At 45.2% G+C, this 27,835-nt stretch overlaps 1 protein-coding gene across 1 annotated transcript in view; it reads right to left on the reverse strand.

Annotated features, from left to right (window-relative positions):
* LOC142258899 (uncharacterized) overlaps positions 1 to 27,835 on the reverse strand; it is a 91,240-nt gene that overhangs the window by 12,978 nt on the left and 50,427 nt on the right. Inside the window, 6 exon segments of the mRNA XM_075331458.1 lie at positions 19,965 to 21,422; positions 24,936 to 25,026; positions 25,224 to 25,321; positions 25,405 to 25,528; positions 25,610 to 25,783; positions 25,913 to 26,007. Coding sequence (XP_075187573.1) covers positions 19,965 to 21,422; positions 24,936 to 25,026; positions 25,224 to 25,321; positions 25,405 to 25,528; positions 25,610 to 25,783; positions 25,913 to 26,007 — 2,040 coding nt within the window.

Consider the following 27,835-nt stretch of genomic DNA (forward strand, 5'->3'; position numbering starts at 1 on the left):
CCAGGCACTTTCCCGGCTCCCACTTCCTTCTGCCGCCGCTTGGTCATCTCGCTGATTCAGGAGCTGGAACTTCTTCTGCTGGGAGTCGGGTCCTTCCCTTGTCCTCCGGTGCCACTATACCCGTCGGCCATGCGGTGGTTCCGGCGGTGTCACGGTGAGTCAGCGGGAGAGTGTCTCCTCGCGTGCGCTCACATCCCGGTCCAGGCTCCGCCCCCCAGTCATTGGTGTCTTAATGACCTCCACCAGCTTCATCATTGGATTAAAGAAATGCAGCCCTCCGAACTGATCCTGCCTAGTTGTGGAGTTGGCTATGTCAGCTATGAGGAAGTGTTGCTGGCAAATATGGTGTGTTCTGGTGCAAATTTGTCCAGTGTCTTCATTAGTGCATTTTTCACTTCCATGTTTTCTATTATGACTTCTACCACCAGATCATTGCTGTGCACCACGGCTGCTGGGTCTGTGCTTGTGCTGAAGTATCAGAGGGTTTTGCTGATGAATTGTGAATCAGCCTCAGGCTTGTCCGCAAACATCTTCTTAGTGACCATTTTCAAGCTGTCTTCAATACTTTTGGCAAACTTTTTCAAGCTGTCATCAGTCTGGTCCACAAAAACAACAGTGTGTCTGTTTGCTGCAGCTACCTGCGCTATCCCGGCACCCATCAGGCCTCCTCTGATCACAGTCACGTGCTTGATAGTCAGCTTGTTCGCAGTGGCGCTGGAGGCCATACATTTTGCTATGAATTACCAGTAAGAGGAGGCCATGTCTGCTTGTACTGCTGGGAGCTGAAGGACATGCGAGTGAGGTCACCACAGTGCACTGTGATGATTTAGTCGCACAATCTTTTTTCACAACTCTGTGTTGCATAAAAAAGAGAATTTTGTTTACTTACCGTAAATTCTTTTTCTTATAGTTCCGACATGGGAGACCCAGACCATGGGTGTATAGGTTCTGCCTCCGGAGGACACACAAAGTACTACACTAAAAGTGTAGCTCCTCCCTCCGAGCATATACACCCCCTGGATGACAAATCTAACCAGTTTAGTGCAAAAGCTGAAGGAGGACATCCACCCATAAGTAGAGATAGAGTAAAACCCGGAATAACCGGAACCTCTGTCTACAACAACAGCCGGTGAAAACACACGGAACAAGAACTGCCAACAGGCAACAGGGAGGGTGCTGGGTCTCCCATGTCGGATCTATAAGAAAAAGAATTTACGGTAAGTAAACAAAATTCTCTTTTTCTTCATCGTTCCTTATGGGAGACCCAGACCATGGGACGTCTCAAAGCAGTCCATGGGTGGGAAATAAACAGAAAACTGAGAAGTAGGCAAAACCTAACTTCACAAATGGGCGACAGCCACCTGAAGGATGCGTCTGCCCAAGCTCGCATCTGCCGAAGCATGAGCATGCACTTGGTAGTGCTTCGAAAAGGTGTGCAGACTAGACCAAGTGGCAGACTGACAGACCTGCTGAGCCGTAGCCTGGTGCCTGAAAGCCCAAGAGGCACCGACAGCTCTGGTCGAGTGCGCCTTAATCTCCGGCGGGGGAGGCACCTGAGAACATTGGTAGGCATCGGATATGGCCGACCTAATCCAACGAGCCAGAGTCGGTTTAGAAGCCGAGAGACCCTTGCGCTGACCTGTGGTTAGCACAAACAGAGAGGTGCACCGCCTGAGAGCGGCGGTGCGTGACACATAGATCCGGAGCGCCCGCACCAGATCTAAAGTATGCAACGCTTTCTCAAAGCGATGCACAGGGGCCGGACAAAGGGAAGGCAATGAAATGTCCTGGTTAAGGTGGAAAGAAGACACCACCTTAGGGAGAAAGTCCGGAGTCGGACGGAGAACCACCTTGTCTTGGTGAAAAACCAAAAAGGGTGACTCCGAAGAGAGCGCAGCCAAATCAGAGACTCTCCTGAGAGAAGTTATGGCCACCAGAAAGACCACTTTCTGTGAAAGTCGAAACAAAGAAACCTCCCTAAGAGGCTCAAAGGGGGGTTTCTGTAAGGCCGTGAGGACCAGATTAAGGTCCCAGGGATCCAAAGGCCGCCGGTAAGGAGGAATGATGTGAGATGCACCCTGCATGAAGGTGCGCACCTGGGCCAGTCGGGCGATACGCCGCTGGAACAACACTGACAGAGCCGAGACCTGTCCCTTGAAGGAATTGAGGGATAGTCCTAGCTGCAGACCGGACTGTAGAAAGGACAGGATGGTCGGCAAGGAAAAAGGCCAAGGAGCATGGCCGGAAGAGCGACACCAGGACAGGAAAATTCTCCAAGTCCTCTGGTAAATCCTGGCCGAGGAAGACTTCCGAGCCTGAGTCATAGTGGAGATGACCTTTTTTTTTCTACGGTTTTTATACAAGAAAATGCCATGGCAGATGACATGACCAGTGATACCATAAATTCACCCTTGAATATTACCTGCTTAACCCAGCAGGAAGTATGCCGCCGCCTCGAAATCACTAAGGTTGACAAATCTCCGGGCCCGGATGGCATACACCCCAGAGTACTACAGGAATTGAGTTCTGTGATAGATAGACCATTATTTTTAATCTTCTCAGATTCCTTAATAACAGGGTCGGTACCGCAGGACTGGCGCATAGCAAATGTGGTGCCAATATTCAAAAAGGGGACAAAAACTGAGCCGGGAAATTATAGGCCGGTAAGTTTAACCTCTACGGTTGGTAAAATCCTTGAGGGTTTCTTGAGAGATGCTATACTGGAGTATCTCAAGAAAAATAACCTTATGACAGAGTATCAACATGGGTTTATGAGGGATCGATCCTGTCAAACTAATTTGATCAGCTTCTATGAAGAGGTAAGTTCAAGTCTGGACCAGGGAAATGCAGTGGATGTTGTGTATATGGACTTTTCAAAAGCTTTTGATACGGTGCCACACAAAAGGTTGGTACATAAAATGAGAATAATGGGGATAGGGGAAAATATGTGTAACTGGGTTAAAAACTGGCTCAGTGATAGGAAACAAAGGGTGGTTATTAATGGTATGCACTCGGACTGGGTCTCAGTTCATAGTGGGGTACCACAGGGGTCAGTATTGGGCCCGCTTCTTTTCAACATATTTATAAATGACCTTGTTGGGGGCATGCGGAGTAGAATTTCAATATTTGCAGATGATACTAAACTCTGCAGGGTAATCAATACAGAGGAGGATAATTTTATATTACAGGGAGATTTATGTAAATTGGAGGATTGGGCTGAGAAGTGGCAATTGAAGTTTAATGTAGATAAATGTAAGGTCATGCACTTGGGTAGAGGAAATAACATTTATGATTATGTACTTAATTGTAGAACACTGGGTAAAACAGACACAGAAAAAGACTTGGGTGTATGGGTGGATGGTAAACTTCACTTTAGTGGACAGTGTCAGGCAGCTGCTGCCAGGGCTAATAAAATAATGGGATGTATTAAAAGAGGTATAAGTGTTCATGAAAAAAATATAGTTCTACCTCTGTACAAGTCACTAGTGCGACCGCACTTAGAATACTGTGTACAATTCTGGTCACCGATATATAAGGACATAGCTGAACTGGAGAGGGTGCAGAGAAGAGCGACTAAGATTATTAGAGGAATGGGTGGGCTGCAATACCAAGACAGGTTATTAAACTTGGGGTTATTTAGTTTGGAAAAACGAAGGCTTAGGGGGGATCTAATCACAATGTATAAATATATGAGGGGACAGTACAGAGACCTTTCCAAAGATCTTTTTACACCTAGGCCTGCGACTGGAACACGGGGGCATCCGCTACGTCTTGAGGAAAGAAGGTTTAATCATAATCACAGACGAGGATTCTTTACTGTACGAGCAGTGAGACTATGGAACTCTCTGCCGCATGATGTTGTAATGAGTGATTCACTACTAACATTTAAGCAGAGCCTGGACGCCTTTCTTGAAAAATTTAATATTACCAGTTATGTATATTAGATTTTATGTCAGGGTATTGATCCAGGGAACTAGTCTGATTGCCGGATGTGGAGTCAGGAAGGAAATTTTTCCCCATTGGAACTTGTTTGCCACATTGGGTTTTTTTTTGCCTTCCTCTGGATCAACATGTTAGGCTACGGGTTGAACTAGATGGACTTGGAGTCTCCCTTCAACCTTAAAAACTATGATACTATGATACTATGATATGACCTCGGGAGGAATGCCTGAAGCCGTCAGGATCCAGGACTCAAGAGCCACGCCGTCAATCTGAGAGCCGCAGAATTCTGGCGGAAAAACGGACCTTGAGAGAGAAGGTCTGGGCGGTCCGGGAGATGCCACGGCACCTCTACGGACAGACGGAGCAGGTCTGGGTACCAAGCTCGCCTGGGCCAGTCTGGAGCAATGATTATGACCCGACGGCCCTCCATTCTGATCTTGCGCAGGACTCTGGGCAAGAGAGCTAGAGGGGGAAACACGTAGGCCAGACGGAACTGGGACCAATCCTGAACCAGTGCGTCCGCTGCCAAGGCCTGAGGATCGTGGGAGCGAGCCACGTAAACCTGGACCTTGTTGTTGTGCCGGGATGCCATTAGATCCACTTCCGGAGTGCCCCACTTGCGGCAGATTGACCGGAACACTGCCGGATGCAGGGCCCACTCGCCGCTGTCCACGGTTTGACGGCTGAGATAATCTGCCTCCCAGTTTTCTACGCCTGGGATGTGGACTGCGGATATGGTGGACTTGGAGTTATCCGTCCACTGAAGGATGCGTTGAACCTCCAACATCGCCAGGCGGCTGCGAGTCCCGCCCTGGTGATTGATGTAGGCAACTGCTGTCGCGTTGTCCGACTGGACTCGAATGTGCTTGTCCGCCAACAGGTGGTGAAAGGCTACGAGAGCTAGGAGCACAGCTCTGATTTCCAGCACATTGATCGAGAGGGCTGATTCGGACGGAGTCCAAGTGCCCTGTGCTCGGTGGTGGAGAAATACTGCTCCCCAGCCGGAGAGACTGGCGTCCGTGGTGAGGATCACCCAGGACGGAGACAGGAAGGAGCGTCCCTGAGACAGAGAGAGGGTGCCGAAGCCACCACTGAAGAGAGCTCCTGGTCTGTGGCGACAGAGCCACTAGCCTGTGCAAGGAAGAGGTCCACTTGTTCCAAAGGCGGAGAATGTCCAGCTGCAGAGGACGCAGATGGAACTGGGCAAAGGGAACCGCTTCCATTGACGCCACCATCTGACCCAGCACCTGCATGAGGTGCCTGATGGAATGACGGCGGGGCTTCAATAGAGAACGCACCGTGTGATACCAATGTGATATGACTGAAGTTTGAATGACTATTAGATAGGGATCATAATCAAAAGATAGGAGTGATCCCAGATATTATTTGACCTATCAATAATTCAGTATCAAAGAGATGTCCTTTGGATAATATTTCACTAATGATGACCAAGGAATACATGTCAACCAGGTTTTGAAGCAGTTTTAAGATAATGAGGAAGTCACATTTACAGTCCCACTTACCGGAAACTTGTGGTTGGCTTAAAGACAGGTTTAAGGAAGCTTGCATATGAAATTTACGGCTCATTGCAATATTTCACTAACACTATGGTCAAACTGTGGTCGGCCAGTTGTCAACTGGCAGGATGTGCAGGAAATGTGCAGGAAGCTGCCGGTGCCCACAGCAGTTTGTGGTCAAGTTACATGAACATGACTCAGCTGTCACATGCTGGTGACCATTTAAACACAACCTACAAATTTTCCTATAAAAATACACCGGACTCGCTTAATGTAAGGGAAATCTTCCAGGACATTGAAGTGTACGCACTGCTCCTGTGATGCAAGATGCCATGATGTTGATTCCTTTATCATTAACTCGAGTTCCCTCCGATGTGAAAGGATTGCTACAACAAACGGTAATGTTGATGCATATTTCTGTTATTGTATAAGATTCTAAATGCCTATGTACCATTAACTATTCATGTGCTATTAAAATAAATAGTATCTTGCTATAAAGAATATTAGTATTCGTGCCTGATTAGGATATCAGTGAGCGCTTCGTAAGTACGGGCTTTCAGCCCCCTTTTTAGTAGAATTTAGCAAGACATAAATTGGCGTAGTCGGCAGGATTACTTCTATAAGAAGTAATTAACGAATTTTTGTAATTTAGAAATTAAAAACATATATTTGGCAAATTTCCAGATATATTTTTTCAATCCTTTTGCATAGTGTCAAAATGTTCAGAAAACGTAAGGATAATGTTAAGGAGGTTGTTGTGGAGATCCCGAGCTGGATTGAGGCTCCCTACAATCTTATAGCACATGAATTGGTCAATTGTGGATTGGCAGAACAATGGCAGAATAAGCTCAAGGGTTGTGAAGCTACTGATGTTGTGAATGTACTCAGTGGTGCCCCTGTGAAAACAGGTGATGTAGTGTCTTGTGGATTGGTAGAACAATGGCAGGACAAGCTTAAGGGTAGTGAAGCTACTGATGTTGTGAATGTACTCAGTGGTGCCCCTGTGAAAGCAGGTGATGTAGTGTCTTTAGCACGGCACAAACAATGGCAGGATAAGCTTAAGGGTAGTGAAGCTACTGATGTTGTGAATGTATTCGGTAGTGTCCCTGTGAAAGCAGGTGATGTAGTGTCTTTAGCACGGCGCAAACAATGGCAGGATAAGCTTAAGGGTAGTGAAGCTACTGATGTTGTGAATGTATTCGGTAGTGTCCCTGTGAAAGCAGGTGATGTAGTGTCTTTAGGACGGCGCATCTGGATTTTGGCAAGTGCATATAGTGTAATGCATGAGCGTAATCTAAAGATGCAGAAGAAAAGTTCCCAGATGGAACAAAAGATGATAGAATTAGGTGGCCTGAAAACAGTTCTGGAATGTAATACCAGACTGTTGAAGGATAAATTGGAACATTATCAGAATGTGGCACAAAAAGCTGCCATAAAAATTGCTCAAAATAAGTACAAGAAAAGAAGAGGAAAGGTAAGTAAAATCCAAATTGCTCAAAATAAGTACAAGAAAAGAAGAGGAAAGGTAAATAAAACCAAAGTACATAAAAGTATCGTCTCAGCTTCTATAAACTGGGATCTCGATACTTGGGATGGGGATGTGTGGGATTCATCTTCATCATCTGATGAGGAGGATTACCATAAAGGGAAGATTCAGGCTAACCTAGTAAGGAGGCGCCTAGAGAGGACAGAGAATGAGATCATCCGGGAACATGTCCGGGATGGTCAAGGGAATCTGCAATATGACGAAGATGGTAATGCCATCACAAATGAGAGAACGATTCCTCATGTAAAACATCGAGTAACCATTGAAGATTACTCTCAGGGAGAAGTTGATAGCATTTTAACACAGTTTAGACAAGAACCAGGAGAAGGAGAAATTCCCTGGTTGGTCAGGGTGCACGATCTCGGAGGAGGTGGAGTGCACTTTGACGTTGGAGACGTGGCAAAATTTGTCACCATGTCTCGGGACCCAGTAATTCAGAGATCAATAAAAAATTATTTTGTTGATCATAATGAGCATGGTACTCAAAACTTAATCATGATCTTAGCCCATGCTTTTCTTGACAAATACCCATCAGAAGCAGACTTTCCTATCAATGATAAACCTTGGTATACCTTAAAAGATGGTATGGAAAGGCTGAAGGAAGAAGCAATGAGGAATGCTCTTCCTCTTTTGGGAATGGATGATGATTATCTCCAGTACCCATTGACAGCCAGCATAAGAAATAGGCTGCTTAAACATGCTCCTCCAGCATACAAAACAGTTATTTTAACCTTAACTGTAGCGCTGACTGGAGAATCAATCGCTGTAGTTCTAGGGAGGATGAGGGAGTTACAGGATATGGGACAGTGGGATAAACCATCCCCTGGAGGCCATGTTGGTAACAGTAAGCTAAACAATCCTGATTGTAAAGAGAAATCAGTAGGGGAGGCCCCACGAGTGTCTCGCAAAGACATGTTCCAGGCTTTTCTTAAAGCCGGGATCAATAAGGAAAGGATTGATGGAAAGGAGACAGGAGAATTATGGAAGTTGTACAAACAGAAAGTTCTATCCACAAAGAAAGTGACCACTACAAATGTGGAAGGGGGTTCAAAAACCCCCAAGGTAAAGAAATCAGAGGGAAAAGGGGAAAAAACCCCAAAGAATGTGTCTTGGGAAGATTTTCAGTCAGTTTATCCATGGGAAGAACTGGCTGCAGCCGTGGCCACAAAGGTCACGGAAGGAAGGGCTAATACACAGACTGAAGTCTGTGTAAATGAAAGTTCAGAAGGAAGTGATTTACCATAGGTAGCCAGCCAAGCCCCCCTATTGATAAAAAGGGACGAACGTCCCTACGTCAATCTTAGCATACATTGGAAAGGGGGAAATGTTCAAAGAGTCCCAGCTTTGATTGACACGGGGGCGGAGGCTACTTTAATTCATGGAAACCCAGAAAAAATAAAAGGACCTCGAGTAAAAATTGCTGGACTAGGTGGTCAATTGATCACCGGGGTTCAGACACAGGTAGCTTTGAAGATAGGTAATTTACCTATCAAGCAGTATACGGTGCTGGTAGTTCCTATACCAGAATATATTTTGGGAATTGATATCCTAAAATGGATGACTCTTAATCTAACCGAAGAAAAATTCTCCTTTGGGGTTATGTCTTGTCATAAGGAAATGCAGATTTCACATTATATCAATGATATAATGATACAAGGACAAGATGAGCAAAGTGTGAAAGATCAATTGACAAAACTGGTTGCTCATATGTGGAGTAAAGGATGGGAAATCAATGATGCCAAGGTTCAAGGACCGTCTCAGGTGGTAACATTTCTAGGGATTCAGTGGAACAAGGGGCACAGAGAGATCTTGCCCAATGCCAGACAGAAAATTATTAATTTTCCGGTCCCTAAATCCAAACAGGAGACTCAGTCTTATATTGGATTGTTTGATTTTTGGAGACAACATATCCCTCATTTGGGACAAATGTTGGCTCATTTGTACAAAGTAACGAGGAAAAAATATGAGTTCCACTGGGGAGAGGAACAGCAAAATGTGTTTGAGATGGTCAGGGAAGTGTGGCAAGACATTGAAGGGATTATTCAATCTACCAAGACCACTGTATTTCATTTCGATGCTCATGTCCCTACTAACTCACTTGAACGTTTGTTTAATTCAGAAGCAGATAAAGCAGCAGCCATCAGACAAGTCAGTCCAACAGTTGACAAGGCAAGGTACAGCTGTTTGGGCACACCAGAAAGAGCGACACCTTATTCAGCAGGTTTAGACCTCAGTACATTGGAAACTGTCGTGGTACCTCCAGGTAAGGTAAAACCAATTTCAACAGAATTGGGTTGCCAGATACCAAAGGATCATTATGGTCAAATAGCCACTCCTAGTTTAGTGTTAAAAGGAGCCATAGTGGTGGGAGGGGTAATAGATGCAGATTATCAGGGAGAAATCAAGGTACTGATGCTAAATTTGGGAAATGAACCTTTGATATTGATGAAACACCAGAAGGTGGCTCAGATGTTAATAATTCCAATAAACTTGTCTGAAATAAGAGAAGGAACTGCCCCGGCAGAATTAACAATACGGGGTACTAAAGGTTTTGGATACTCTAATATTACAAATGTAGGAGCAAAAATATGGATTCAAAACCTCCAAGGACCGCCCTAAGAGACAGAGGTAATAGCGGTCGGAAAAGATCGTACTCTCCTGATAATGAGACCAGGAGTGGAGAAGTGGGAATATGTTCCACAAGAAAAATGTTATTTACGAGAATAATAGTCTATCTTTATTTGCAGATGGTGTTGTAAATAAGCGGAATCCATGGTATCGGTTTCTGGGAAGAGTTCGATAGTGATGAGATGGAGAAATTCCTGTGTTTGATGTTTGCCTCTTTGGTCGTTGGATGGACAAGTCTACATCAGGAGGAACCTGTGGCGAATGAATTTCTGATGCACCATCACATTTTCAACACACAGATTGCTGGATCTGTACACATTCTTCGGTTACAGCCACCAGTATCCCTTATCTGGATGTCCCGGTATCGATGGAGGAAATCTTAAAGTAGAAAAGTTGTTCTGATCATCTTGCTGATAAAGACACTCGAAGTGTTCGTCTATAGAATGCGACAGTACCCATTTCCGTAGTGGGATGGATCAATCTTCCATGATGGCAAGGCAATTTGAATGCAACAGTCACCAATTTGCAATATCTGGCTTTTAAGGGAGGAATTTGGGTACCAAGAAATAAGACTGGACTGACTAACCTGGGATTCATCCCTATGGGGAATATAAAAATAAGTTTTGGGACAGCTATAAATACTGTAGATGCTTTTAAACCCAGCTTAGTGGAAAGGACAATTCATGATATGTTATGGCCTTATGCCAATATGTTCATAAATGGGACTAGTGAAACTTGTAGTAACATATCGGGAAATGTAATGTGTAATGATTCCTTTGAATATCGAGCAAATGCCAAAACACATGATGTTCAAGGGAGCTTTTCAGATAATATTGCTTTTAGTTTTAATATACTGTACAAAAGTAGTGAAAGTGATTATATTTGTGATTCAACGTTTATCTAAACAAACCAAGAAAACAAAATTTGTGGCAAACAATATTTCTTGGTCATGGTATGGTATATTCCGAGTGATCTTCTTCTAGTGGAATACTGATGATGGAAAATAATCCCTGGGATCAAGGACCGATTGTGATACCAATGTGATATGACTGAAAGAATGTGTGATTAGATAGGAATCATAAAAGATAGGAGTGATCCCAGATATTATTTGACCTATCAATAATTCAGTATCAAAGAGATGTCCTTTGGAGGGCCAATATGATGACCAAAGAATACATGTCTTGAAGCAGTTTTCAAGATAAAGGAAGTAACATTCACAGTTCCACTTGCCGGAAACTTGTGGTTAGCTTAAAGACAGGTTTAAGGAAGCTTGCATATGAAATTTACGGCTCATTGCAATATTTCACTAACACAATGGTCAACTGTGGTCGGCCAGTTGACCACTGGCTAAATGTGCAGGAAATGTGCAGGAAGCTACTGGTGCCCACAGCAGCTTGTGGTCAAGTTACATGAACATGACTCAGCTGTCATATGCTGGTGACCATGTAAACCCAACCTACAATATTTTCCTATAAAAAATACACCGAACTCGCTTAATGTTAAGGGAATACCTTCCAGGACATTGAAGTGTACGTACGCACTGTTCCTGTGATGCAAGATGCCATGATGTTGATTCCTTATCATTAACTCGAGTTCCCTCCGATGTGAAAGGATTGCTACAACATAACGGTAATGTTGATGCATATTTCTGTTATTGTATAAGTTTCTATGACTATAGTTCTTATGCCTATCTACCATTGATTATATTCATGTGCTATTAAAATAAATAGTATCTTGCTATAAAGAATATTAGTATTCGTGCCTGATTAGGATATCAGTGAGCGCTTCGTAAGTACGGGCTTTCAGCCCCCTTTTTAGTAGAATTTAGCAAGACAGATGGTGGTGACAAACTGGCTGGATAGTCCTCGTCCTAGGTCCTTTCCCAAAATTACAGGGGTGGGGACGCCGTCCATGAGCCCCACTTCAACCTCTCCTTGGTCAGTTCCCCAGTCCAACTGCACTCGTGCCAGAGGGATGTTCGAGCGCTGGCCCCCAGCAAGGGTAATGGTCACTTGGCGGCCAGGTAAATGATGTTCTGTGGGAACAATATCTGGGCTGACCAGGGTGATGGAAGATCCCGAGTCTCGAAGTCCCTGAGCCTGTATATCACCGACCTTGACCGTCTGGATGTGGGGATGGAGGTTAGCTGGTGTACGGTGTCCGGCCTGCCGTAGGGTGTGGACTGGATAAACCACTTCCTCAGCTATTGGTGTTTCTCGGGAGTAGCATTCCTCAGGTCTCGTTGGTTCATCTCGGCATATGTTGACTGGTAGACGGGCTCCAGGCATGTGGCCCCGGTTTTGTAGACACTCTTTGGCCATGTGTCCAAGGCGCCCACACGTATAACAGCGCCGTGGGTTAGACAAGTCACCCACCCTTTTGGTAAACCTTTGTCTTGTTGGGGCTTCTGTGGGGTAATGAGTTAGTCCAGCACGTGAGTCTGGGGGTCGCTTGAATCCATGGTGGAGGGACCTCCTCAGATCGGTGGGCCTATTGGGCCTCCAGCTGGGTCGGTTGGCTGTAAATTCGTCAGCCAATCGCGCTGCTTGCTCTGGGGTGTCGGGCTTCCTGTCAGCTACCCATTCTCGGATTTCCGGGTCCATCTGCTCCAGCAGCTGTTCAAGCACTAGCACATCCCGGAGGGCAGCAGCGGAGTGGGCAGCCCGACCATCGAGCCAGCGATTACAGTGTCGTCGGAGTTGACTGCCAAATTCGACGTACGAGACACCCTGGCGAGACATAGTTCGGAACTTAGTGCGATGTCTCTCGGGTGTTATGGTAAAAAGGGCCAACAAAGTGTCCTTAATAATTCTGTAGTCCAAGCAGTCCTGAGGACCAAGTGATCGGACAGCCTCCTGGGCCCGGACCGGCAAGCTTGTCCACAGGTATTTGGACCACTCATCTGTGGGCACCTGGTGCATACGCATTAGCATCTCAAAGTTTTGCAAGTGTTCATCTATCTCAGTGCTGGAATCATTAAACACTGGCACATCCCTGTAGAGAAGATGACTTCCTTGGTGGTGGTCTATCCTGGAGGTAGGTGCTGATGGTGAGGAAATTGGAAATCCAAACACAAATTGCAGAACACCAGCCCTCTCTTCCCTTGAAGCTTCAGGCCCCAATGCAGTAAACAATTCCTTGACTCGGTCTGCTTGGGTTTGGTTTGTTTCCAGACTGTCACTGGATCTAGGATGAGATACAGGGTTTACCTCCTCTGATACCACAACGGCAGTGTCCTCATCGTCCTCTGCATCATTCTGGGCATCCCAACAGACTAATTTCTGGATCAAGTCTGACCGAGTGTCAGTGTTCCTGTAGTCAATCTTTCGCATCTGGCACAGATCCTGTAGCATCCATTTACTGCTGCGGTCGTAACTCCTCTCTGGTCCTTGTCCCATGGCTGGGCTGGTGGGGTTGGACATGGCAGCGTCCGAAACCTGAATGCCTCCCCTATGGCCTGCTGGGTGTGCTTATGTACCTCCCTGGTTGTTGAGCCCTGGACGGTGTCCGAAAACACCAGTCCACTGCAGCTCCCCTGGGTAAACCAGGCTGAGTAGTATCCCACTGCTGCCACCAATTGTGGAGACACGGGGCTCAGTGGGTGCTCTCGTCCACTAAAACCCGCCGCCTTTAGAAAGACAGCGTGGCTCAGGGCTCATCCCAACTGAACGCCAGCCTCCTTAACCGTGGGCGTAACACTACTCAGACAACACAGGGTGAGGGAACCACAATAATTAGACTTTATTGGATCCCCAAACAATTAACGGCACATAACACATAACCAGCAAAACACACAAATGTAACAGGCAACAGAGTCTCACCCTTCCGCTGGCTCACCAGGGATTTAGAATGTCCATGCCTCAGAGGTTCCAGGGCTATTTACTCAAATCCAGCAGCACCCCGCTTTTGGCGGGCACCCACCGAGAAAAGAATAATGCCAGATTTAGGAAGCTGGCTGAGGTCTGCAAAGTCTGTTCCAGGTGACTGAACTGTCCCAACCTGAGTGTCCTCCTTAGGTAGTCCTGGTATGATGTTACAATCCTGGCAGCCGGAGTCGAAATCCCTAGGCTGTGGATATGGTCTCCAACCGGATCCGGAGTCCCTAGATTGAAGCCATAAGATATCCTGATCCTCTAGTCAGCTCCAAAGAGCTTAGACTGGATCCATCAACCTTCATCAACCCTGGTGGCTTAAAGAAGTCCCTTTTATAGTCATAACTTTCCCTTAGGATACACTGCGTCCTCATCGATTGGTTGGACAAGATTGCTTCTCCCATTGGATGAATTTCAAGCTGCATGGATAATATTCATTTAAATGATGTGCATAGAAAGACTGAGGGTGTACATGTAATCTGGGAGTCACCGACTAGACAATGGCTACTAAGGTAATCACATTATCAATACACAACTACAATACAATGGTTATTGGAAAAGTCTGGAGAGCAATAGCTAAGCAAACATGACTTAGCACACATAAGAACAATAGTCTGGCTGAATCTTAAGAAACTTTAACCCATGAGAGTCCATGTCGTCACATTGTTCAGTGGTTAATAAAGTGTTAAGAGGGTGCTTTTTTTTGTCTTTCATTTGAGCTAAAGGATTTTTGGGGAGTTTGTGTTTATTTACTTTCACTTACAGATTACTGATGGGGTGTCTCAGTCACCTGCCTTCACTAATCTAGCACTTTGTGGTAGCTATGGGCTGATATTAACTCCGTATTACCCGATTGACACTGCACCAGGGCAATTGGGATGATTTGGCAGTCTGATATTTTTAGGCTGGGGGCACCCTAATAACCATAGGCCTCCCCAGTCTGAGAATACCAGCCCCCAGCTGTGGAAAATAGAGGTGACTGCATGCCGTTATTATTTATTTTACTGTACGATATAGACCCATCTACCGACGTCTGTAATGAGTTGCAGTCAGACAGCTGTCATTCAGGGTGGGGGTGAATCTGACTGCAACCAATCACAGCAACCAGTGGGCGACGGAAGCAGTGAATATGTATGAGTGGCCCGGGAGAAGAATGAGAGGCTGCAGGAGCAGTGTGACAGCCATGCTGGTGATCGGGGAGTATGAAGCACTTGCTCCTACCCCTTTGAGCCAGATTCTAAAGTCTATGGGGACCAGCATCCGGCCAGATACTGGGGATCAATCCCCCCCCATTGACCCTGAGTCAGGGGGGATTGATCTGCCAGTCCTCCGAAACGCAGGGACAAAATGCAGAAAGAATTGACATGCTGCATCTTTTTTCTGCAACCAAAACTGCAAGGAAAAAAAGAAGCAACGTGCACACAGCCTTTCTGAATTCTCATAGACTTTGCTGGGGAAAGCAATGCATGCAGTTTTGGGCAACAAACCACCCAAAAATGGAGCAAAAATGCAGTGTGTGCACAGGGTCTAAAGATGGAATTGCTACTAGTCAACTTGCAAGTCCTGTCACAGTGGCAGGTGCGTAATGTGTGGCAGACGGACAGGAGGTATGAGAACGGCCTCTGACCGCACCACATCCTTAGCTCTTCATTTTATTACCTGGCCGGTGTGTAATGTGTGGCAGATGGACAGGAGGTATGAGAACGGCCTCTGACCGCACCACATCCTTAGCTCTTCATTTTATTACCTGGCATAACGTTACTCACTAGTGATTGATGGGCCCCTGACGGAAGTTATGAAGCACTGAACGACCGCCCTTTCAATTGCATTTCATTGTGAAAATGAAAAAAAAACAAATTTTTACCACAAAAACGTTCTCTAAAGGGGGGCTTTACACGCTGCAATATCGTTAATGAATTATGGTCTGGGTCACGGTGTTTGTGACGCACATCCGGCGACATTAACGATATTGCAGTGTGTGACAAGTACGATTGACCTTAAATGATCGCAATCGTTTGCCGTGGAGACGTCGTCCTGAAACAAAAAAATAATTTTCAGGATCTTAGCGATGTTGTTAGTCGTTCCTGTGGCACCACACATCGCTATGTGTGACACCGCAGGAACGAGGAACATCTCCTTACCTGCATCCACCAGCAAAGAGGAATCAAGGAGGTGTTCCGGACGCTCATCTCCGCCCCTCCTCTGCTATTGGACGGCTGCCGTGTGATGGCGCTGTCACGCCGCACAAACCGCCCCCTTAGAAAGGAGGCGGATCACCGGCCAGAGTGGCGTCGCAGGGCAGGTAAGTCCGTGTGACGGGGTTAAGCGAGGTTGTGCACCACGGGCAGCGATTTGCCCGTGTCGCACAACCAACGGGGGCGGGTACGATCGCTTGCGATCTCGGTAGTGAGATCGCAGCGTGTAAAGCCCGCTTTAGTCTCTATTTTTTTTATTTTCATTAGGACAACAGGATAAAATGGACCTCAAAATGTGTTGGGCAATTTCTCCTGAGTATTCTGATATTCTGATACCACACATGTGGGAGGGAACCACTCTTTAGGTGCACGGTAGGGCTCAGAAGGCAAAAACCGCCAGTTGAATTTTCAAACACAAAATTGTCTGGAATAGTTAGCAGAAGCCATGTTGCATTTTAAGAGCCTCTGACATGCCTAAACAATGGAAACCTCCCACATGTGACCCCCCCTCCAAGGAACCTAGGGATATTGTGTATGGTGTGTGGGGCATGTGAAAAAAAATAAAAAGAACTAAACTCTGTGTGTATGTGTGTTTCTGTGAATCTATTTTCCTTGAGTAGAAAAAAAACCTAGAAAGAAAAAAAGAGAAAATAGAATGGAGATTCAAATTTGGTAACATAAAAAAGAAACATACTAAACCGACGTCAATCAAAAGCAAAAAAAAAAGTTCTGCCCAAAATGGGAGCACGGATGCTGATCTGTTATGTGCATCATGGATCGGTGTTCGGCAGCTGCAGGACGCACAAACGGATGGGGTGCAAAAAGCCACGTGGGATGACAGACAAAAAAAATTATATTCACAGAACCAGGAAGATCAGTAAACAGAGGAACTCTGCAGCAGGCAGCTAGATGGACGACTGAACCTAGGACCCAGCGATGGAGGCTCCCACTGCAAGGTGAGTTCAGACAGATGAAGACCTTGGATGACCCGGCAGGAGCAAGCAGACAGCGGCGGCAGCAGGCAAGGGGATATAAGATGGGGACAGGAGAAGCCGAGGGGGGGGGGGGAAAGGGGCAGGGGACAGTAGAAGCCATGGGAATGGGGGACGGGGTGGTCGGAAAGCTGGAGATATAGGAGAAGAGCGGTACTTACAGGAAGCACAGCAAAGATCGGGCAGCTCAGCGGAGATCAGGCAGGGGCGTGGAACTACAAGTCCCAGCAGGGGCATGGCGCAGACTGGCTGGGGAGGGCTCTCCAGGCAAAAAACAAGCCTTGGGAGAGACATCACCACCAGGTCAGCCGGCCCCACTGCACGCTGATTGTAGCAATTGCGCGTCATAGCACAATCGCTCCAATCAGTGCTGTGGGGAGGAGGAGGGCGTCGTGTTTGCTGACCTCCAGCCACTGATCGTTACTCCTGAAACACCGATCATAGCTGGATTCCACTATTTCAGGCATTTAGTTTATGTGAAACAGTGCGATTTCTGTGATTGGAGGTTAAGATTTGAACAGCCAATCACAACAATTGTGGATGGCGGGGTGGCGATGCCACCCCACTCCGGGGTTAAGAAAGGTCCCCAGCTGTAAGAAACAACAACAACAGAGGTCATCATTTGAAAGCCTTTGCTATGGCCACGGCAATCAGATGAATTTTAGACAGTAAAGTTACATCCCTGATAGTTAAATCCCGTAAACATAGAATGTAATTTTACTGATCGCGTTCGTGAAGAGGTTAATTATCATCTAAAATAAAACACTTTGGAGATAAAGGCCTCACTTTTTATCTTCTTATTATATGTAAAAGGGAAAGGGACATTGGGTCATTACTGACGATCAATGGACAAGGATCCTTGAAGGTGTGAGATCTGTATCCCTAGTGGACATTGTAGACTGCCAGAACTATAAATCTTCCATAAGGGATATAGGACCCCTCTGTTCCTCCACAAGGTCGGCATACGTACCGAGGACAAAGGTGAGAAGTGCTTAGCGGAAGCTGCGGATCTTAAGGCCCCGTCACACTAAGCAACATCGCTAGCAACATCGCTGCTAACGAACAACTTTTGTGACGTTGCTAGCGATGTTGCTGTGTGTGACATCCAGCAACAACCTGGCCCCTGCTGTGAGGTCGTTGGTTGTTGCTGAATGTCCTGGACCATTTTTTAGTTGTTGCTGTCCCGCTGTGAAGCACAGATCGCTGTGTGTGACAGCGAGACAGCAACAACTAAATGTGCAGGCAGCAGGAGCCGGCTTCTGCAGAGGCTGGTAACCACAGTAAACATCGGGTAACCAAGAAGCCCTGTCCTTGGTTACTCGATATTTACCTTTGTTACCAGCCTCCGCCGCTCTCACTGTCAGTGCCGGCTCCTGCTCTGTGCACATGTAGCTGCAGGACACATCGGGTTAATTAACCCGATGTGTGCTATAGCTAGGAGAGCAGGGAGCCAGCACTAAGCATTGTGCGCTGCTCCCTGCTCTGTGCACATTTAGCTGCAGTACACATCGGGTAATTAACCCGATGTGTGCTGTAACTAGGAGAGCAGGGAGCCAGCGCTCAGTGTGCGCTGCTCCCTGATCTCTGCACGTGTAGCTCCGTGCGCTGGTAACCAAGGTAAATATCGGGTTGGTTACCCGATATTTACCTTAGTTACCAAGCGCAGCATCTTCCACGCGGCGCTGGAGGCTGGTCACTGGTTGCTGGTGAGCTCACCAGCAACTCGTGTTGCGATGCTCCAGCGATCCCTGCCAGGTCAGGTTGCTGGTGGGATCGCTGGAGCGTCGCAGTGTGACATCTCACCAGCAACCTCCTAGCAACTTACCAGCGATCCCTATCCTTGTTGGGATCGCTGGTAAGTTGCTTAGTGTGACTGGACCTTTATACACAGGCTGCGGATTATAAATACTTATTTGGAGTAAAGTTATTACAATTGTAAAATCCTATTCAGCAGGTTTGGTTGGAGACGCCAAGGTTTTATATAAGGGAATATAGAAGAACAATTGACACTGGACACACGCGGGAAAACTGCGGTAGGACGATTATTGTTTCTTACACATAAATTGATAACATTTAGATGGATTCAGACGACCCTCCGACAAAACGTGATTAACAAAGTCATTAGTACAGGACGGTATGAGAAGGGGATTTATTCTAAAAGAAACGCTGGAGCCAAAAATGAGAGAATCTGGGCCCCGGGGCTAGAGACTTCGGGCTTCCAGCGTGTCAGTACGAGACGGGGTCTTTGTCCCTGGAGCTTCTCTACTCGGTATAATGAGACTCACTGATCTTATTCATATAAAAAGCGTCTGAGTAACATAGAAACTGCCTAACTATGAGGAGCTTGTCTGATCTATAAGTTATTGTATACAAAACTATGGAGACAGCGCTATTTTTCTGTATAACATATGTGATGTTGCTGTAGCCCTAATATTTCTGTACATGACGTCTCTGTATAGATAAACCTACACCAGCATTCCAGATTGGGGAAATATGGAAAGGGGCATTTTATTTTTTATTATTATTATTATTATTATTATTATTATTAAAGCAAATGGAGAAAAAAAATAAATCAAAAACATTAGTTTAGATAATCAGACTTTATTGAAAAAATGTTTAGGGTGTCAGGTTATTGGGACAATTTAGTAAGAATTTACAATCAAACTCCCCTTAGAACCTATAATCTGTTTATTGGGGAATAGAGAAGGGAGTCAGGTCCCAATGATGGGAAAAAAACTACTAAACTTAACGAAAAGACATTTTATAAAACTCGATCACATCAGATGTTCCCACAAAGAAGGAATGGATCATAGATGGAAATAGTAATTTGTAATATGAACATGTTTATTATTGTAGTATAGAGAAGTTAGACATTGTTCAGACATGGAGATTGTGCTCTGAAAGTAACTAATGAATGTATAAATATATAACAATGTGAAATGTTCAATGCACATGGAATATTGCTTTTTATTAGATTTTTAGAAAACAGACGTCTATTACTAACTGTATATATTATAATTCTAATATAACTTCTAACGTGCTTTCCCTTTCTTCTTTCCTTACTTGCCTTTACTTTGACTGTCTCATTTGTGTTTATTTGTTCAGTTTGTTAAATCTATATTTTCTCCCCGTTTGAGTTTTTCTTAGTGGTCAACAATTTATAATATACAGTAAGTAAAACATTTTTCACCTTCTAGGTATGATAATGCCTTCTTTCTTTGTCAGTTTTAAAAGATGCTATTTGTGTGTAAAATATTTCCCTTATTCTAAACATGTCAAGGATTTCTCCCCTGTGTGAATTCTTTGGTGTTTAGTAAGATTTGATTGAGCTGCAAAACATTTCCCACATTCTGAACATGAAAAAGGCTTTACCCCTGTGTGAGTTCTCTGATGTGTAACAAGATGTGATGTTTGGTTAAAACATTTCCCACATTCTGAACATGAATATGGCTTCTGCCCTGTGTGAGTTCTCTGATGTATAACAAAATTTGATTTGCGGTTAAAACATTTCCCACATTCTGAACATGAAAAAGGCTTTTCCCCTGTATGAGTTCTCTGATGTGTAACAAGATTTGATTTTTGGTTAAAACATTTGCCACATTCTGAATATGAATATGGCTTCTGGCCTGTGTGAGTTCTCTGATGTATAACAAAATTTGATTTTCGGGTAAAACATTTCTCACATTCTGAACATGAAAACTTCTTCTCCCCTGTGTGAGTTTTCTGATGTCTAACAAGATGTGATTTTTGGTTAAAAAATGTCCCACATTCTGAACATGAATATGGCTTCTGCCCTGTGTGAGTTCTCTGATGTATAACAAGATTTCCTTCGTGGTTAAAACATTTCCCACATTCTGAACATGAATATGGCTTCTCCCCTGTGTGAGTTCTCTGATGTGTAACAAGATGTGCTTTGTGGTTAAAACATTTCCCACATTCTGAACATGAAAAAGTCTTCTCCCCTGTGTGAGTTTTCTGATGTCTAACAAGATGTGATCTTTGGTTAAAACATTTCCCACATTCTGAACATGAATATGGCTTCTGCCCTGTGTGAGTTCTCTGATGTGTAACAAAATGGGACTGATCTGCAAAACATTTCCCACATTCTGTACATGAAAAAGGCTTCTCCCCTGTGTGAGTTCTCTGATGTGTAACAAGATGTGATTTTTGGTTAAAACATTTCCCACATTCTGAACATGAATATGGCTTCTGCCCTGTGTGAGTTCTCTGATGTGTAACAAAATTTGATTTGTGGTTAAAACATTTCCCACATTCTGAAGATGAAAATGGTTTCTCCCCTGTGTGAATTCTCTGATGTATAACAAGACTTGAATTGCGTGCAAAATATTGCCCGCATTCTGAACACGAAAAAGGCTTCTCCCCCATGTGAGTTCTCTGGTAACTAACAGACTTTGAAAAAAATCTTTTCTCCCCTGTGTTAATATTTTTTGGGATTTTTCGATATTTTGAAGTTGAAAATGGCTTCTTTCCTGTAATAACACTTCCATCTTTAATGCATTTTTTGTGACAATTATTTTCCTTAATAGTCTGTGATGAATCAGAGGGTATGACTTGTTTAATAGACTCAGATGATACATTTTTGCTGTGAAGGGACGATGGTATATCTGCAATAGTGGCATTCACTTCAGTTATATCTTGCGTGATCTCAAAGTTATCTGATTTTAAAATTGAAGATGTCAGTTGTGCCTCTAATCTCCTGGTACAGTCTTCTGCCAAGAATAAAAATTATTTTTTATAATATATTCAAATTTAAGGATATAATTTATAAATTAGCTTGTAACACCTTTACTGGCGCCCACGCACAGTCCTTCACCCTTTCCACAGCGGGAACTCCAGAACACTTACCCTTCTGGCTACCCAACGGTGTCTTCAGTGTACACGGTCCCTGTTGCTATCTCCCAGGGCCTGGAAGTGTGCTTAGGGCACTCACACCTATTCTTAAAAGGTCAGCGTGCCCTAACCATGAAGTGCCTCTCAACCTATGGCTGAGAGGCACTAGGTAGTTAAGGCATCCTCCCCCCTATGGGAGGTGCCTGGGCAACATGTTGCTAGTTGTTAGATTCATTTCCTGAGTGTTATGCTATGTGTGCGAACACATGTCTGTATCCTAGTATCCACTGTGCCCGGCGGACCTGCTGCATCTATCTATACCAGCTGCACCTACCATACCTACTGCATCTATTTATAACAGCTGTGCCAGCTAGACCTGCAGTATCCTATCCCCGACCCCTGGGGCCAGCTGTTGCAGTAACGGGACTCCCTGGAGTAGCACCAGGTGGGTATCTTCTAGCACAAGCCTATTTTCACCATTAGAGACTCTCTTGAAGACAAGTTAGTTGCTTACTTACGCCTCTCATGGATGAGTCAGTGCTGTGACCCAGTGGGTCCACTCCCGCAAACACCAGCAAGTATAACATAGCTAATCAAATTTCAAGTTCTATAAATTGTGATTATTTAATAAAACAAAAAACGTTTACAATCTAAGGCTGAGGCCACACAGGGATTACTGCGAGTGCTCGCATGACACTCAGCTCATGCTCGCAGGAATGTCATGTGACTGTGCTCCGATCAGACCACAGCTGCGGAGGGGAGGGATTTATCTCACTATCTCCTCCGTTGCTGGCTAATGCGAGAATCGCACTGCTCTCGCGTTACACCGGTGTAAAGCGAGAGCAATGCGATGTTTTTCTCGCCTTATAGACTTGAATGGGTGTTAGTGAAACAAGACTGCATTCCACCCTCAGCATGCTGCGACTGTTTTCTTGCTCCGATTAGGGCTCAGAAAACAATAACTTATGGGAGATGCCCTATAGAGTAATATTGGTCCGAGTGGAATGCAATTTTTTATAGCATTCCACAAGCTCCGTATTACTCGCCATGTGTGCTGACCCTAAGGGGTACTTTGCACGCTGCGACATCGCTACTGCGATATCGTCGGGGTCAAATCAAAAGTGACGCACATTCGGCGCCGGTAACGACGTTGCAACGTGTAAAGCCTAGATGCGCCGATGAAGGATCGTAAAAGCATCGAAAAACGGTGATCTGTGTAGCGTCGGTCATTTTCATAATGTCGTACCAATAGGAGATACGATGTTGTTCCTCGTTCCTGCGGAAGCACACATCGCTGTGTGTGAAGCCGCCGGAGCGAGGAACATCTCCTTACCTGCCTCCACCGGCTATGCGGAAGGAAGGAGGTGGGCGCGATGTTTACGTCCCGCTCATCTCCGCCCCTCCGCTTCTATTGGCCGCCTGCTGTGTGACGTTGCTGTGACGCCGCACGACCCACCCCCTTAGGAAGCAGGCGGGTCGACGGCCAGAGCGACGTCGCAGGGCAGGTAATGGCGTGTGAAGCTGCCGTAGCGATAATGTTCGCTACAGCAGCTATCACAAGATATCGCATGTGTGACCGGGGCGGGTGCTATCGCACTCGGCATCGCTATCATCGGCTAGCGATGTTGCAGCGTGCAAAGTACCCCTAACAGTAGACCTCAGAGCAGGAACCAGTAGTCCATGACGTTCAACCCTCTATGTTCATTTTGCCTCCTGTATATTGGAATAATAAGCCACCAAATCATATTTTGTAGGCCAAAATTATTCCAAACTGCTTCTCCATCAGTGCAAAAATGGAAGTTTCCACAACGGTTGTAGCTGAAAGACTCTTGATTATAAATAGAGATATGGCTTCTGTAGAATCAAAATAGTAATTTACACTAAAGCAGAATACGGTAAATGCTATTTACTGACTATATGTTGTGGTATCACTATTTGTTTAAAGAGCATCAAATTCAATGTTTGATCACTTCTAATTCTTTTGCATTCTTGGTGAATTTCAGGGTTATTTTTGTTTTTTGTTTTAATAAATGGAAAACAAATCAACCTAACATTACAGCTAAGATAAAGTAGAATATGCCACAGAAAAAATCTCAGAAACACTGGGATCAGATTCAGCATTACAAAGGTGTTATCATGTAAAGTGACAGATGTCAGATTGGAGAAATGGGGCCTGGATAGGAGCAGAAAACGCTGCAGTGGAAAGCCATGAAATAAAAGCGGCTTTGGTACTAACGACTATAGAGAAAACTGTGATTATAGACAATAACACATCTACTAAAATGATCGCCCTCCACCCGACAGCCTTCACCGTCAATGATTTAGTAACTAGAGGTGCCACATCTGGAGTAATTACAGTATGTGGCTCGGGGGCTCTCGGCAATCCAAACTATTGTAGGGGCCAATATCTTCTGTCAGATGAGTTTCCTGAAGAAATATTAGACATTTATTTTCTGCCTCTCGGACTCCACAATGGACGGCTCCAGTACAAGTTCTTATATAATGGACATTTGTAGAATTCAGAGAAAATATCTTTCAGGGTCTTGAAGGTAAAAATATCAGAACTGTGTGTTAACTACTACCATTTATTTCCTAATTACATTTTGGGAATCCTGTGGGTGGGCTGCCCGGCCTCCATGAACCCACTGTGGGATAAATCTAACCCAACTCATATGTTACAGTTACCCTGTGCCCAACTTTGGATATAAATACCCCTATCAGCACATTCATCAGAAGAGAGAGAAGGAAGATCCATCAATAAGAGGCCGAGATTCTAGGAAGATGGATTCATTGCTCTCAGTGGGAGAAACAATAAAAATCTTGAAGTTATGATACTTATAAATGGCGAACAAAAATAAAATAAATCATGTTACAAAGCAAGCTTTCCAGACTACTGAGGTCTCTTCATCAACTACAAGATTATTATTTTATTTCTCCCACTGAGAGCAACCAATCTTTATTCACCTGGAGAACACGGCACCAAACTAAGAATCTAGGAGGTCACCAGCATCATTACCCTCCGCTTTCTCTTAGGGGTCCACCATACAGATTAGATTCTTCTTCCCATGATTTTCTAAGTTGTCTGCACATTCTACGTACGCTGTCATTTGGCTTTACAGATTGGAGATCTGGGCAGCTAAGGGTCAACATTTTCTAATTTCAGAGGATAGGATAGATCCTACCTGTAAGATCTGACTGATACAGATCTCACTCCAAGACAACGGCGTCCAATGCCCAAAATAAAGGGGACAGTTTTGGGTGAGGACCATGTGGTGGTCTAGCAGCAGAATGGTGACCATTTGATATGGCCGGACTACAACCCTGATAAAGCAGCCACAGCCGGTGACTGATAAGAATCTGTGACTTCTCTGCATTTAGTGGTCACTACTCACCTGGGCGGTTATCTGTAGGAATCTCCTCTTTACTCCGCTCATCACCCCTCACATATGTCTCTGTAGTATTAATATGGGGCAGATCTTCCCCCTGAAACAAATATTGTAAAAGTCACAGACAGATGGAGAAGTCCCATCTATGATCAGCTCTAATCCTGCCATCTCCACCACTCTCATTACACAAGTATAACACATATAATACTGGAGGATAAAACAAGACTGAGCACAAGACCTTCACAGCCGTCTACACATCATAGGGGGATTTCATGGCACCTTCTCTCCATCTACCTGATGATCCTGAGGAACATTGGGAGCTTCATGTTTACAGTCCTGTGGTAGAAGAGGACGGGGACATCTCTCTGGTGTTGTCCTCTTACTGGATAGAACTGGAGGAGACACATACAGGGACTGAATTCATTCCTTACATACAGATAATTATAGGCCGTGTGTATTTAGTCCTGTCTATTACCTGGTGATGTGAGGGGCTGGGGATCCTCCATCATGACGTCCTTGTACAGATCTTTGTGTCCTTCTAAATACTCCCACTCCTCCATGGAGAAATAGACGGTGACGTCCTGACACCTTACAGGAACCTGACACATACAATGATACCGTCACCCCCGATCCCTTCATAGCGTTACTGTATAATGTCCCAGCATTCCCAGCAGTGTCACCTCTCCAGTCAGCAGCTCAATCATCTTGTAGGTGAGTTCTAGGATCTTCTGGTCATTGATGTCCTCATGTATCGGGGGGTGAGGCCCCGTGATTGGGCTCAGGGGTCTTCCCCATCCCTCAGACACAGGGGCCTGACAGCGCTCACTAGAGGTCTTCTTCACTACTGTATAATCCTGGTTATGGAGAGACACAGTAATAAATCTCACTCCAGACATTTCCAGAGTCCTCACCTCTCCAGTTCTGTCCATCTGTTATTCCCATAGATAAGAATGATGTAATGTGACGTCATCAGAATCTCTCACCTCTCCAGTAAGCCGGAAGAGGATCTCTAGAGTGAGGTGTAATATCCTCTCCGCCATCTTGTCCCTGTCATTATCCATCCTGGACAGGACGTTTTCTTAAACAGAATAAAATCACTGAGAGGATCCAATATTATAATGACCTGAATGGGAAGGAGATGAGCCGATATGTAAAATTAATGGCGATAAGGGAGGTGAGATATCATTTGGGTACTAAAAATATTCAACATGAAATGTGCTATGTAAGTAGTACAACTGTAAAAGTAGTACATTATCTTTATAAAAAAAAACAATCCTTCATACGGCAATGTGAGCAGAAAAAAAAAGAGTACCGTATATGCCGGCGTATAAGACGACTGGGCGTATAAGACGACCCCCAACTTCTGCCCTAAAAATATAGAATTTGGGATATACTCACTGTATAAGACTACCCCGCTCCCAAATGAAAAAAAGTCTGCTTTGATTGCAACATGTTAATTTTAATTCCGCGAGAGCCGTACAATATGTTTTTAAAGGGCCATTGACAGATCAATCGCTCCAATGTTCACTTAGTACAGCAAGGAATGCTCCTCCCTGCTGTATAAAGCCACAACTGGACTGAAACAATGGTACTACACTCTGCTACAAACAGACACACACAACTCTGCTACAAACAGACAAACACACACAACTTTGCTACAAACAGACATACACACACAACTCTGCTACATACAGACAAACACACACACACAACTCTGCTACATACAGACAAACACATACAACTCTGCTACATACAGACAAACACATACAACTCTGCTACATACAGACAAACACATACAACTCTGCTACATACAGACAAACACATACAACTCTGCTACATACAGACAAACACACACAACTCTGCTACATACAGACAAACACATACAACTCTGCTACATACAGACAAACACATACAACTCTGCTACATACAGACAAACACATACAACTCTGCTACATACAGACAAATACACACAACTCTGCTGCTCTGTGGGGCCTGCACCCGCGGCTCGGCGGGTACAGCACCCGCGGCATCGGCGGGGGGGGGGGATTGGCAGGGCATACATCTGGGGGGTTAGAAGCAGCTCACCGGGGCCCATAATGGGGAGGCGGGGAGGGCATTTACCCGATTAGGTCACGGTGGAGAGGGGGCCCACACAGCGCCGGACAGAAGCTCGCCTCCTTCATCTGTGGGACTGAGAAGGCGGTAGCTCCGTCCACAGATGAAATTCAAAACAGAATGTCTGCGCGCCTTAAAGTGACGGCGCCGCAGATTGCTGCCGAGGACTGTGGTCCCCGGAACTCGGCCGGGGGCAGCAGAACTATAAAGGCGAGTGGGCCCCGGCCAAGGGACAGGGCCCCGGCATTTGCCCATAGACAGGTAGGAGCCCTGTCTGCGAGCCAGATACGGCCATCAAAAGAGCCATATCTGGCTCGCGAGCCATAGGTTCCCGACCCCTGCTGTATGATATATACCGTATTTTTCGCTTTATAAGACGCACCTGATTATAAGACGCACCCCCAAATTTGGTGAAGGAAAAGAGAATTTTTTTTTTAATGTTAAATGGGGTCCATCTTATAATGCCAGTGTCCCTCTAACAAATCATATAGGGTATATGTCCCTCATAGCCCCCCATCCTAAAATTAGCCCCCTTAATCTGGATATGGCCCCCTTATATTGAATATAGCCCCCTTGTGATGGCACACGTTCCCCTGTGCTGCCTATGGTCCCCTATGGATTGCACACGTTCCCGTGTTAGATAACGCCCCCATGCTGCTGCCCATGGCCCCTATAGATCGCACAAGTCCCCCTGTGTTAGATATCGCCCCCATAGTGCTGCCCATGGCTCCTATATAGATCGCACAAGTCCCCCTGTGTTATATATCGCCCCCATAGTGCTGCCCATGGTC

The sequence above is a fragment of the Anomaloglossus baeobatrachus genome (assembly GCF_048569485.1).
Source record: "Anomaloglossus baeobatrachus isolate aAnoBae1 chromosome 5 unlocalized genomic scaffold, aAnoBae1.hap1 SUPER_5_unloc_17, whole genome shotgun sequence".
NCBI lineage: Eukaryota > Metazoa > Chordata > Amphibia > Anura > Aromobatidae > Anomaloglossus > Anomaloglossus baeobatrachus.